The sequence below is a fragment of the Arachis stenosperma genome, chromosome 8 (genome assembly GCF_014773155.1).
Source record: "Arachis stenosperma cultivar V10309 chromosome 8, arast.V10309.gnm1.PFL2, whole genome shotgun sequence".
NCBI classification, from domain to species: domain Eukaryota; kingdom Viridiplantae; phylum Streptophyta; class Magnoliopsida; order Fabales; family Fabaceae; genus Arachis; species Arachis stenosperma.
In genome coordinates this window covers 31,291,121-31,305,303 of record NC_080384.1, presented here as the reverse complement: position 1 = coordinate 31,305,303, position 14,183 = coordinate 31,291,121, and the positions used below count along the sequence as shown (strand labels likewise).

The window sequence follows — 14,183 nt, the reverse complement described above, 5'->3', positions numbered from 1 at the left end:
CTTTATGGGCCTAATTATTCTGCTGTTCCAAAAAGATTCAGCCCAGCCTTATATGTAGGCCCAAATTATCCATCTAACAAAAAAAAAACGCGCGCATACGAGGTTGCTAGCCACCACGTCCATATTCTCATTATTCTCTATGCATGTGACAGCTCCTATTTAATACTCTTACTTTATTCAATGCTTTAATCATGAATGTCTAAATTCATTACCTTATTATTAACTTGTTTTCTAGCTGCTCAGGAGATCAAGCCGCCCCTTTCATGTACTATATCAAAAAAAAAAAAAAAAAAGAAGAAGGCATGTGATTTAATTATGTGTTTATTTATCTATGCATATATATGTTCTTATTTTGTTTAAGACATTGTTTAATTGTTGTTGGTTGCTTTGTCCGCAACTTGTTTCTTTTCGGTCTGCTAGCCCAATTAATTAATTAGTTAATTAAAATAAAGGCTCTTTTTCACTTGTGTCATTTTTGCAAATTGTTATTCAATTCAATAGAAACAGCCGTGAGAAGGCTTGTTGAATTCAAAGTTTAAGATTCAAATACATATATATAGCCATCCTCCCTAAATGCTACAAAAATATTTAAAAAAAATAAAAAATCAATTTAAAATAGTATATATTTATTTTATTTTTATATTTTTTAAATATCATTAAATTAATTAAATCATTTATATATAATGTGTTTAATTATAAATATTATATACTATATAAAAGTTATATTAAATAAAATAGTTTTTTATTTTATTTTTTACATTACCGTAAATTCTATAATATACTGTAGAAATGCCTTTTTATTGGTAGTGGAAGTGCGATGTTAATACTTCTTCAACACACTAATAATTATGTTCCATTTTGCCGTTTTTTAAAAGTTGAGTAGTGGTATTGGTAATCCTATTGTATAGGTATAAATATAATATCAAGGGTACCTATTATATACTTAAATTAAAAGTCAAATAAATTCTATTACGTAGGAAACTCTGCTTCCCCTCATTGAGCTTTCAAATGTATTATTACCATCCAGTTTATAGTTGTTTATTTCAAGGGTTAAATAACCTTTTTGTATTTTTTTTAAATAATAATACATGCATAACCTGAATTCTCAACAACTACTGTATGTTAATTTTTTTTCAAATTCTGTTTGGACTGCGTTTTCTTTCATATACTATATATTACTCTATAAACAAAATACTTTTGATCTGTAATAATAATATAAAGGTGAATGCTACCCAACCCCCTCTAAAATAATATGTAAGTTACCCTTCATTACGTGTCACATTGTAATTAGTTCTTATCTTAACCATAATTAGGTTATTTTATAATTTATTATTCTTAAAATATCAAAGCTCCACTCCCGTTAATTGAAGCACATTCCACTCCTCTATTCTTTGTTTATCACTTCATCACCTGGATTTGGTCCTTCCAAGCACCGTCGCGTTCGTGACAAGAAGCGCTAACGTCATCGCCATGCCCTCCCACACAACCTCTCTTCCCAATATAGTATAGCCAGTGTCTCTTTTTGGCGTGAATCACTGCTTACCCACATAATTAATGGTTAATTTGGTTATTAAATTTTTTTATTAAAAAAATATATCTTTATTTAATTACGTGATGGAATATATATTTATATGTAAAATATAATATAATAAAATAAATCTATTCAAAGTATTTAAAAGTATAATTAAAATCATGAACATACAAATATAATAATAAAATTTGTACTCCAAAAAAATAAATATATTTTTTTATCATACATATATTATTTAAAAATAAAATATATTATTAAAATTAATAACAGAAATTTAAAATGATAAAATTCAAATTTTTTACCGTATTTTTTATAGTATTTTTATTTTTTAATTTTTAATTTATTAGTACTTTATTATTTAATTAATAATTAAACAAATTATTTTTATGAAAAATTATTTTTTATATTATATTAGAGAAGAGACCAATATAACAGTTTAAAAAATAAATTGTATAAATATTTAAGAGATAAATATGAAATACATACCTAAGTAATGTTTAGTTTGGTTATTAATTTTTTTATTAAAATAAATCTTTATTTAATTACACGATAGAACATATATTCATATGTAAAATATAATATAATAACTCTATTTAGAGTACTTAAAAGTATAATTAAAATCAGAAAAAATATATTTTTTATTGTACATAAATTATTTTAAAAAATAATAAATGGTTAAAATTAATAACACAAGTTTAAAATGATAAAATCTAACTTTCTTACAAGTATTTTTTATAATATTTTTATTCTTTTAATTTTTAATTTATTCGTACTTTATTATTTAATTAATGATTAAATAAATTATCTTCATGATAAATTATTTTTTGTATTATCTTAAAGAAGAGACCAATATAACAGTCTAAAAAATAATGTAAAAATAATTTTTAAATAAAAAATAGATAATATTAAAATTTTTAAATACAAAAGTAAATTATATAGATAGATATTTAAGAGAAAAATATGAAATACATGCCTAAAATAAATAAAACAGACAAAAATAATTCTCCATTTTTCAATAGTACTCCCATTTTGTCTGTTTTATTTATTTTAGGTATGTATTTCATATTTATCTCTTAAATATTTATATAATTTATTTTTTAAACTGCTATATTGGTCTCTTCTCTAATATAATACAAAAAATAATTTGTTTAATTTTAATTAAATAATAAAGTACTAATAAATTATAAATTAAAAAATAAAAATACTATAAAAAATACGGTAAGAAAGTTAAATTTTATTATTTTAAATTTCTGTTATTAATTTTAATAATATATTTATTTTTAAAAAAATATATGTATGATAAAAAAATATGTTTATTTGTTTGGAGTACAAATTTTATTATTATATTTGTATGTTCATAATTTTAATTAAACTTTTAAATACTTTGAATAGATTTATTTTATTATATTATATTTTACATATAAATATATGTTCCGTCACGTAATTAAATAAAGATATATTTTTTTAATAAAAAAATTTAATAACTAAAATTAACCATTAATTAGAGGTTGTGTGGGAAGACAGTAGATGGCGATGACGTTGGTGCTTCTTGTCACGAACGCAACGGTGCTTGAAAAGACCGAATCTAGGTGATGAAGTGATGAACAAAAAATGGAGGAGTGGAATGTGCTTCAATTAACGGGAGTGGAGTTTTGATATTTTAAGAATAATAAATTATAAAATAACTCAACTATGGTTAAGATAAGGACCAATTACAATGTGACACATAATAAATGGTAACTTACATATTATTTTAGAGGGGATTGGATAGCATTTACCTAATATAAATATGTATATTTTTTAATAAATTATTCTTTAAGACTTTTCTAAATTATACTATTACCCATCTCATACCCTTGATATTAAGTTACACTTTACGACTTTTCTCAATCAGTTTCAGAATTAAACTTATCACATTATTTCTTCTTCTATAGAAGTATGAAACTTTATAAATATATAATTTTAGAAAAATTTAATTCATGCTTCAAAGATAATTTTTTTGTCTAAAATTTAACTATAAGTTGAATTGATTAAAGATGTGATTACTTTATGTATTAAAAATATGTATATAACTGATTTATATCATTTGTTATACAAAACAAAAATAATTTATCCTCTAACTTTTTAAAAATGTTACAACTATAACTATTTATTATGTCCCTCCTTTTATTTATAAGTAATTTTATGATATAGTATTAGAGTCTTTGTAACTTAAAAATTAAGAGTTCAATCCTTATAATTTTAACACAAGACCAATAAAAAGAAAAAAATCTATAAAAAAAATTTAACACGTTAGAAATGTAATAAAAGAAAAACTACTAAAAGTAATATTCAATTATTAATTAATCACCATAGTAAACAAAAACATTACCCCATTATCTCGATACTAACAAACATTCGCATGTGTTAGCAAGAAATTGTGTTATAATGAAATGTCTTATATTATTTAATTTAAGCCATACATACATAGGCATGCAAATGATGCAATTATCTTAGAATTTACAAGAAAAAAATTTTGTGGCTCAAATAATTACATCCAATTAAGAAATGATTGTTTCCACCAATAAAAACATACACATACATGCAAAAAATAAGTACAAGTTGTTTATCTGAAAAACTAGTAATAATATATAAAATAAGAAGCGCAATGAGATGAAAGAGAAGCAAAAGTAATTAAGAATTGTAGTGAGTATGAAAGTCTAAATAGTGGTGGAAAAAGCATTGCAATATCACGGAAGCAACATAAAGAAAATGCGCACGCACTAATTTCATTTGAGTCAAGCCTGATAACTATTTGTTTTTATCATCAGCAGCCATATGCACCATCAATCACTAATTAATAACCTTATAAATACCCAACCTTATGCCCTTAATCACAATTAGTAATATACACTCTCATATGCAATGGCTTCTCCTATAACATCTCAAGAAAATGCAACATGTCAATGGCTTAGAGAATTTCCCAAGAAAATAAAGAAATCGGGGCAAGATGATCCTAGAAGGATTACTCATTCTCTCAAAGTAGGATTTGCACTCACATTGGTCTCCATGTTCTTCTATGTCCAAGCTCTTTATGATAGCTTTGGTGTCAATACATTGTGGGCTATTATGACGGTCGTTGTTGTCATGGAATTTTCTGTTGGTAATTAATTAAGTACCTATATATATGTCTTCACCTTTCATTATCATTACATCATCATTATAATACAAATTCAATTATCATGTAAGAATACTAAATACTTATTAAAAATAAATTAAATATATATTTATATATTGACTGATTTAATAACTGACTTTTAGATGTAAATAATATTTTCGATACAAATTAAATATAAAAAATGTTTTTTAGATTTATATATATCTATAGTGTAAACTTCTAATAAGCATGACTTACTTAATTAATTGAATTTTCCATTTATTTCAGGAGCAACTCTTGGAAAAGGACTAAATAGAATGGCAGCAACATTGCTAGGTGGTTTTCTAGGTTTTGGAGTTCAACAACTAGCAACTTTGCCTGGAAAGACAAATCAGGCAATACTATTGGCAATTTTTCTCTTCATCATAGGTACCAAATTAATTAATTAAAAATAATATAATATAATGTATGGATTTATTGATTAATTAAAGAATTCATCATCTATAAATTATTATTAATTTATTATTGTTGTTGTGTTACAGGTGCGGTGATGACATATATTAGGTGTATCCCTGGAGTGAAAGCAAAATATGATTATGGATTCTCAATTTTCATATTAACCTTCAGTCTTGTATCTATATCCGGTTATAGAAATGATGAGAGTGAAACACTAGAATTATCTTGCAAGAGACTATTCACAATTATCATTGGAAGCATTTTGTCTATGATTGTATCCGCTTGCATATTTCCGGTGTGGATAGGAGAGGATCTTCATCATTCCGTTGCTAAAAACATAGAAAAGATAGGCGATTTCTTAGAAGGTATATACATATCTATGAACATCTATAATTAATTAATTGTGATATTATATATATGGTGATTATTTTAAATTCTATGTAAGGGAATTATCTAAAAGATAAAATTTATTTCTTTGTAGGGTTCATCAATGACTCCTTTAATGTATCGGAGGAGAATAAATCCAAGAATGAGAAATCATTTGCTGAGGAATATGAAAGTGTTCTTAATTCAAAAACCAAGGAAGAAAACATGGTAAACTTAAACCCAAGTTTGCTTTTATTTTAGTTTAATGTGTATAAACATATAAAATCTTTATATTCCAACATATATTTTATATTAGTGACTGATTTTTATAGTTAATTTTGGTGTATACGTAATATAGTTGATGTTTTATTATTACATAAATAAAAAAAAATTTAAATTCTTTTATACTGTCAAATACACAAACTTACCAACAAGTGGAATCCTTGTTGTCTTGTAGGCTAATTTGGCTTCATGGGAACCTCGACATGGCAAGTTTCAATTCAATCATCCATGGAAGCAATACTTGAAAGTTGGAAACTCAACGCGGCAATGTGCTTACAAAATTGAAGCCCTAGATTACCACATTAAGTCTAAGATCCAAGTATGCAATAGAGCACTTTATTAATTAATTATTTCTCATTATATACATACTCGAATAAAATTAATTAATATGTATAGCTTACTTTCTAACATATACATGTTGATTTTTTGTATGTAGATTACACATGAACTAAGGAACAAAATTAAGGATACATGCCAACACATTTGCTTAGAATCCGGGAAGGCTTTGAAGGAGTTATCTTTATCAATTAAATCAATGAAATGCTTATCAAAAACAAATTATAAGACTTACATTGCAAATGCCAAAGAGGCAATTGAATCCCTAAGCACCATGTTAAAATCAAATCTCTCAGGAGGAGGAGTAGAGGTTAATCTACTAGAGGTAGTGGCAATTGCTGCAATGGCTTCACTCCTAATGGATGTTGTGATTAGCATTGAAAGAATTTCGGAACAAGTTGATGAATTAGCATCCTTGGCACATTTCAAGAGTCATAATAATAATGTTCATCAAGATGAAACAAAAGCTACGAGAACAAGACCATTACCTTTGCTTCGTGAAGGGATTATGAAACGGTTTTTCCCTCGTGACAAAATGCCACATCATCACAACAACAGAATTCATGAGTCTTCAATAGGTTCGCCGAAACAAAATAGGAGTTCAACCATAGAAGTGATTGTTCAGTAATCAATTTAATTAACTAAATACAGTATAACAGTTTAATTATTCTTTCATTCATAAAAAAGTTGTAACATTGTATTATATATATATAGTTCTTTATATATACAAATACGAGATATGCATACTTATATATCAATGATATTTTGATATTTATCTAATTTAATTCGTATAGATTAATGAAAGATTCCTTTATCAATTTACGTATAATTTGCTTTACATTTATGGTTGACGCATTACTACTCTACTTCACTATTATATTTTCAAGTTTCAACGAAGCAAGGTAGGTATGCAACACATGACATGGCAAATACAAAGTTCCATACGATAACGTTGATCAAACAAATTAAAACTTCACACTTCTTATATATATTGGGATAGTAAATTAATTACCTCTATATATGTATATGCACTACCTTTGTTTCTCGTTACTAATAGTAGGTAAGGGAGGAAGTGTCGAAGTAAAATTTGAACTCCATTCACTAAAATTAAATTTGGCTTATGATTCAATTTATTAACAATTTATAATTTTATATAAATAAATAATAATTTATTTACAAAAGATTATTAATTATATATATATTATTTATTTATCAATTATAGTTTATACTCTTTATTAAAATTATATATAAAATATGAGTATTAATTTTATCCCAAACATTAATATATATATATATATAGTTCTCTTTTATAATTTAATTAGATTTATTATTCATTCATTCAATCTATATAATAAAATAAATAAAAATTAATTTAGATATGAAAAAAATAAAAATAACATAACTTAATAAACGTAAATATTATACTTATATAATTATTATTATAAATTAAAAATTAAAAATATATAATATATAAATTCCAATTCAAATTTGACGTATAAACTCATAAACTCTGTTAATGGATTGAATCATAACTAGTTCACGAATAAGTAGTAATTCACTTGCGGTATATGTTAGTAGGGAAAAGGAATTAGGAATGAAGAGATGGAGTATATTCTTGAAGGTTAAGGGGCAGGGGTCAAATAAAAAGTTGACTGAGTTGAATCTAAGTCAGCGGCGTGCGTCAATATATCTCATGCAAAATAGTTTAATTTGCGCACTTTATTTAGATTAAATTATAATAACATGTATCATGTATGTCAAACGTGCCAGCTAAGCTTTTCTCCTAACTATGCATGCATTCTTATTCAATTTAATATGTTTATAAGTTACATATAACGACCAATAGCTGCTCATCAATGAATTAGTGCTTCTTCTTCTTCAAGAAAATCCCTATGGCAGGTAAGAATTCTAAATTGAAAGCTGACAATATTGATTTTTTTTTATGTGCTTTCAGCCACAAATTAAATCAGGTCTTTGTTTTTTCTTCCACTTACAAAGTTGGTAATTTTATTAGATGGATGTAATAGAAAACTTTAAAACTACATGAGAAAGTGGGGCATTAACTACAGTCCTCATCACTTAGCTTGTCATAAAAAAAAAGTGTTTGGAAGATTGTAAAAATCTAAGACCAAAAGTCCACAACGGTTATCACAATTCTCATAATTACGACAACCACTAAGCACATAAAGTTTTAATTTCTTTACTAATACTGATGTATATTACAAGTTATTTAATTTATATTCAAGTTTTTTGACTAATTAAATATAATTAAATTAGTCTAACATAATAAAAATCAGTTATAGTTAATATTATTTTAAATTTTATTATAGTATTATTCTTAAAATAACATACTAAAATTTAATCACTAATTAACTATAACATATAAATATACGTATTTAATTCTTTATAATATTTTATTATATTATTATAAATAAATTTAATTATTCAGATAACGATTATTTTATTAAAAAATTTTGTAAATTAATATACATAATACATAATATATTAGTATTTGTTTTTAGAAATAGAACAGAATATGACATTGAAATAGAGACAATAGAACTGAGACATTAAAAATTATTTTTTGTGTATTGTATTTGGTTATGATGTACAAGACACTAATGTAATGTTCAGTATTATGTTTGGATATACATGGATAAGACTAAAATATTATATGAAATGACTAAAATAGTCATGTGATTTCAAATTTTCTGCATCAAATACAAACTAATTTAATAGAGAATGAGAGTAGAATTAAAAAAAATGTTTAAAAGGGCCAAAAATTTTAATAAAAAAATTATATAATAATATTTATATTAAAATAAAATTTATAAAAATAATTATTTTATTTTTAAATTTATTATTAATATGTAGGAATACATATGGTTAATATTAACAAAAAAATAAATCTAAGTTTGATTATTGAAAAATTTTATTTAGATTAATAAGTTAAATTAATTTTAAAAAAGAATCCATTTTTACATGAAAAAAATTAGTTTTTACACATAAAAATATACTTTTATTTAGAAAATTAATTTTTTTATCTAAAAGTTGATTTTTCCTTTCAAAAAACTAATTTTTTTAAAATTATATAAAATTAATTACAACGTATAAATTATTTTTTAGTATTGTAAAAGATCAATTTTATCTTTGATAATATTTATCTTTTAAAAATTTTAAGATTAATTATTTTTGTTATTATTTTTATTACAAATCAAATAATATAATACAATGTTAAAATAATATTGAAGTAAGAATGATAAGATCAGAAGGAATGACAACTAAATAAAAAATTCTATTAAAAAAAAAGTACGTAGAAAAAAAGAAAGAAGAAGAACATAGAGATAGAGAAAGAACATAGAGAAAAAAGTACGTTTATGATAACAACCCAAATTAAAAAAAAAATAAGAATGGGATAACAGTGAAATAACAAAAAATATTTATGGACAAAAAGAAAAAAAAATTTCATAAAAAAAAGTCCGTGTCCCTCTTTCAAATTTTGTGTCCATCATTGTCCTTCGTAGAAGAGTGAACACAAAATTATAAAAAATTATTTCAGAGACAATCTGTTTAATGTCCATGTGTCTCCTTTCAAACACCTTTTAAAAATGTACTGTGCATATCTCTGTTTTATTTTCAAAAACAAACACTACCTTAATTAATTTTTTAGTGTACATAGAATATTTTATTTAACTAATACTATTTTTTTCCTTGGACACTATATATTATCATGCGTGTATGTAATTCGCTTATCAACCGATATCTTATATATATGTAGAGTGAGGAATTAGGGGATCTGCTTATCGGTGAACAGAGTCAACATGCATGATGAAAATTACTAGTCATAAAAAGAATAGAAGCATTATATTTGAGAGACAAGCTTAATGCGTGCGCCACCAAAGAGCACTACTAACTCTTTGTGACTTCGATGTGAAAAGTCAAGATAGTACCGTAAATTCTTTTTATAATATTGAAACTACGGAAAGTCAGATATTTTTTTCAAATCTTTTGGGCTGAATCAGTTTGCACTCTGCTAAGTGGGTAAGAAAAGCATCAAACAGGAGAGAGGCTGCTTTCAATTTGCATGAACTAAATTGACCCGCATTCTTATTTTTTAAGACAAACATATAATATGATGATATGATGTAATATGAACACACTCTATGTACTTGAAAGTACTTGCTTTAGTAGGGTCGATACTACCTGAAAGTGGTTGAAAACTATTTAATTCAGTTGCATATTCCCCGAATAATCTAGAACATTAAGCAAACGTGGTTAAAAATATAATTCTTTTTTGGTCCCAAAATTATGTATTTCGAAAATAGATTCTTTAAATATATATTTTTGTAACTTCCAATTTCTAATAATGTTTTTAGACACAATTATGTAATAAAATCAATACAATAAAATAACTGGAATTTTAGTTATTATAAATTTGAATTTAAAGTTTTATTAGAAATTTGGGGGGAGAGGGTGTTGAAGAATGAAAATTAAAATAAAAAAGAGTTGACCGTATTAAATATCCTTTTACATTTTTTTTTGGTTGCCGTTGGTATGATAGGAGTTGAGCTCAAAACTTTTGAGATGGGAGGGGCGGAATATCGTGTAAGTTAAGGCTCATTGACATCTTTTTACATTCAATTTTGATCAATAATTAAAGTTTTATTTTTGGGATCCGATGCTGCATTTTCTTTTGTTTGCACAAGGGTCCAATAACTAATCTTTCAGTACTGCAGAGGATAAAGTAAGCGATCCTTCTAAGTAAGTAAAAAATGGTTAAGAGATACAAACTCTCGTACATTTGTGCCAGTGGTGATGCTGCATTTCTTTTGCCAGAAGGATGAATACAGTTTTAGATTGGGCCTATTTGTCCGAATAGGTCCATTTACTGAATTTTTGGCTGGAAAAGGCTCATTTCAAATACACAATTACATATAGGCCCAAGTAAATCAATTGGGCTTTACAAAAACCATCATTGGTGTCAGCCTAAGTATGTGCAAATAATATCTTAAGGGCAGACGGCCCATGACAAAAAAAGGGCAGACGGCAGAGAGAAAAGCTTAGAGGAAAAGATATTGAAGCATTGCTGCCATGGCTACTGAAGCATGTTCAACAATCACAGTGAACCACATCAACGTTTTCTGGGACGAAGGGATGCTGAAGCACGAAACTGGCATTGGAGTGTTTGACACTGGTGACGACCCTGGCTTCTTGGATGTGTTGGAGAAGCATCCTGAGAACTCTGACAGGCTCAGGAACATGGTCTCCATCCTCAAGAGAGGTCCTATTTCTCCCTTCATTTCTTGGCACCCTGGTTCACCTGCTCTCATCTCTCACCTCCTCTCTTTTCACACCCCTGGTACCTTCTATGTACTATCTTCTTCATTTCTCCATCGCCTTAGCTTTTTATGTTTTCTGTTTTCTTTTCTTTTTTTTTTTTTTGTATTGCTGTGCTGCCATAATTGCTTTGATCTTGGGAGCTTTTTAGTGTTCTTAATTTGGAGGGAAATTGGGTTCTGTTAAAAAATTGATCTTTGTATAAAAAAATCTGAACTTTTATGTATGCGAGTCTCCCAGAAGCACTTGCTAAGATTGGAATTTGCAAGTATAATTGGGGATTAGGATGGTTATAAGTAGGATTAATTAATTAATTAATTGAGATGAAATAGTGCTTGATAAAGTTTCAAATTTTTTTTTTTTTGTAATTTGCTAGAATACATAAATGAACTAGTAGAAGCTGATAAAGGAGGAGGGAAAATGCTATGTGCTGGCACATTCTTGAACCCTGGATCATGGGATGCAGCACTTCTTGCTGCTGGAACCACACTCTGTGCAATGAAGCATGTCCTTGATGGACATGGAAAAGTTGCTTATGCCTTGGTTAGGCCCCCTGGCCACCATGCTCAACCTTCTCAGGCTGATGGCTACTGTTTTCTCAACAATGCTGGCCTTGCAGTACAATTGGCCTTGGATTCTGGTGTGTGTAACAAGGTTGCAGTTATAGACATTGATGTTCATTATGGGAATGGTACTGCTGAGGGATTCTATAGGTCTAATAAGGTTCTTACCATTTCCCTTCATATGAACCATGGATCATGGGGTCCATCCCATCCCCATAATGGATCCATTGATGAGCTAGGAGAAGGTGAAGGTTATGGCTACAATTTGAACATACCTCTACCAAATGGAACTGGGGACAATGGATATGTTTATGCATTCAATGAATTGGTTATTCCATCAATCCAGAAGTTTGGACCTGATATGATTGTTTTGACAATTGGACTAGACTCAAGTGCAGTAAGTTCTATTTATCATTTTCTTTTAGGTTCATGATTTATACTCTTGCCATAGTTAGCATTTTCACCTATTTTTAACCCCTCAACCAAATATACCCTTAGAAATGATCTGTTTCATTTCAATCACAAAAAAGATTGTTCTCATCAATTACAACAGAAGTTAAGTCAGTTTTCTTTCACAATCGAATCCTTTAAATAAGATATTAAAAAAATACTTGTGTAAAATTTCCTTCTACAGACTTCAATTGAATGGAACATGACAATGTTAACAATAGTCAAATCACATTATCTTTACTTTTTCCATCATTATCTAACAATAAAGAATCTTTACTTACTTTATGTGCCTCAGTTTGATCCAAATGGAAGGCAATGCTTAACAATGGAGGGTTATAGAAAAATTGGGAAGATTGTTCATGATCTTGCAAAACAGCACAGTGATGGACGCCTTGTAATTGTTCAAGAAGGTGGATACCATGTTACATATTCAGCATACTGTTTACATGCATTTCTGGAGGGTGTTCTCAGCCTAGCATCATTGCCTCCATTGCCAGATCCTATTGCTTATTACCCTGAGGATGACACATTTTCATCAAAGGTTATAGATGCCATTAAAAACTATCAAAAAGATAAACTTCCTTTTTAAAGAGAACTACTTAACTTTGGAGATACTTCATTTGGAAAAAAAAAAAATTCTTATGTGCTCAGGCCTTAGCAGAAATATTAAGTCAAGAGGGTTTAATTATATCTTCTAAGTAAGAAGAAAGAAGGAAGGAATTTGTTGTAACTTTCACTAAGCATATCACTGGAAGAAAATGAGGAGTAAAGCTTATTCTCAAGTATAAATTTACTATTTCATTTGTAAAGCTCTAGAATAATGAGTTAAGGAAAATCTACATTTTAAAATTTCCCTGCAGCTGAATTGTCTCATGCAATAGTAGATATTATGATTGTACTTTTGCCATGGTTTCATAATTATTAAAAAATTACAATATTCTGCTACTAGTGCATGAATAGTGTTAAAACTTTGAACATCTGCATAAACAATTATAGACTAAGTTTGATTTTATACTGCCATTTTATAGGAGCTGAATTCTTTGATTTTGGAAGCCAATGGAGATGCGAAAAATGCGGAATGAAGATACTAATGTAAAAGTAAAATTATGATTGCTTTGACAAGGCGTGCATACTTTGATAAAAATCTAAACATAGAAACAAACATTGTCATTTCCAATGACTTGATTAAACAAGTTTCACATTCATGACTTTGCCTAACAACATGTCTGCATGTTAGCCCCACAAAGGGTCCGATTCTTTGACAAACATCACTATGATACTTATATATATATATATATAATTTGGTTTTCATTACAAATTATCTAGACTTAGAAAATTAGCCTAATTGTCACTACCGACACTTCGAGTAAAATTGACATTAATAGTAGTTTGTATTAATATGCTACTTTATATCTTGGAAAAAGACAAATCAATCTTCTAATGACCTTTATGTGTTATGTGTTGAAGACCCTAATTTTGATGCTTGTCACTTCTTCATAGTTCACACACCTCTATTTTGTAACACTAAATAAAGAGCAAAATAATTTGTTTTTTCTTCCTTTTAGTCAACTTACAACTTCATAAATTGATCAAAGTACACTTAAAAAACTAACATAAGAATTTATTCTTTGGGATAAAAATGTGTTAGACAAAATCAGAACCAACAAAATTTGATCAGAATTCTCAGTTGTGCACTTTATTTCATGCATCCTTATACTTGTTGGAT

The 14,183-nt window shown here is 27.1% G+C and overlaps 2 protein-coding genes across 2 annotated transcripts; both read left to right on the top strand.

Annotated features, from left to right (window-relative positions):
* Positions 1-4,435: 4,435 nt before the first annotated feature.
* LOC130945790 (aluminum-activated malate transporter 2-like) lies at positions 4,436-6,809 on the top strand. Its single transcript, XM_057874490.1, has 6 exons — positions 4,436-4,673; positions 4,956-5,096; positions 5,210-5,488; positions 5,605-5,717; positions 5,947-6,090; positions 6,208-6,809. Exons 1-6 carry the CDS (start codon positions 4,436-4,438, stop codon positions 6,733-6,735), a joined length of 1,443 nt encoding a protein of 480 aa, XP_057730473.1. The 3' UTR covers positions 6,736-6,809.
* Positions 6,810-11,154: 4,345 nt separating this feature from the next.
* LOC130943962 (histone deacetylase 8) lies at positions 11,155-13,378 on the top strand. The gene is made up of 3 exons (XM_057872071.1): positions 11,155-11,466; positions 11,821-12,404; positions 12,753-13,378. Exons 1-3 carry the CDS (start codon positions 11,199-11,201, stop codon positions 13,044-13,046), a joined length of 1,146 nt encoding a protein of 381 aa, XP_057728054.1. The 5' UTR covers positions 11,155-11,198; the 3' UTR covers positions 13,047-13,378.
* Positions 13,379-14,183: the final 805 nt, after the last annotated feature.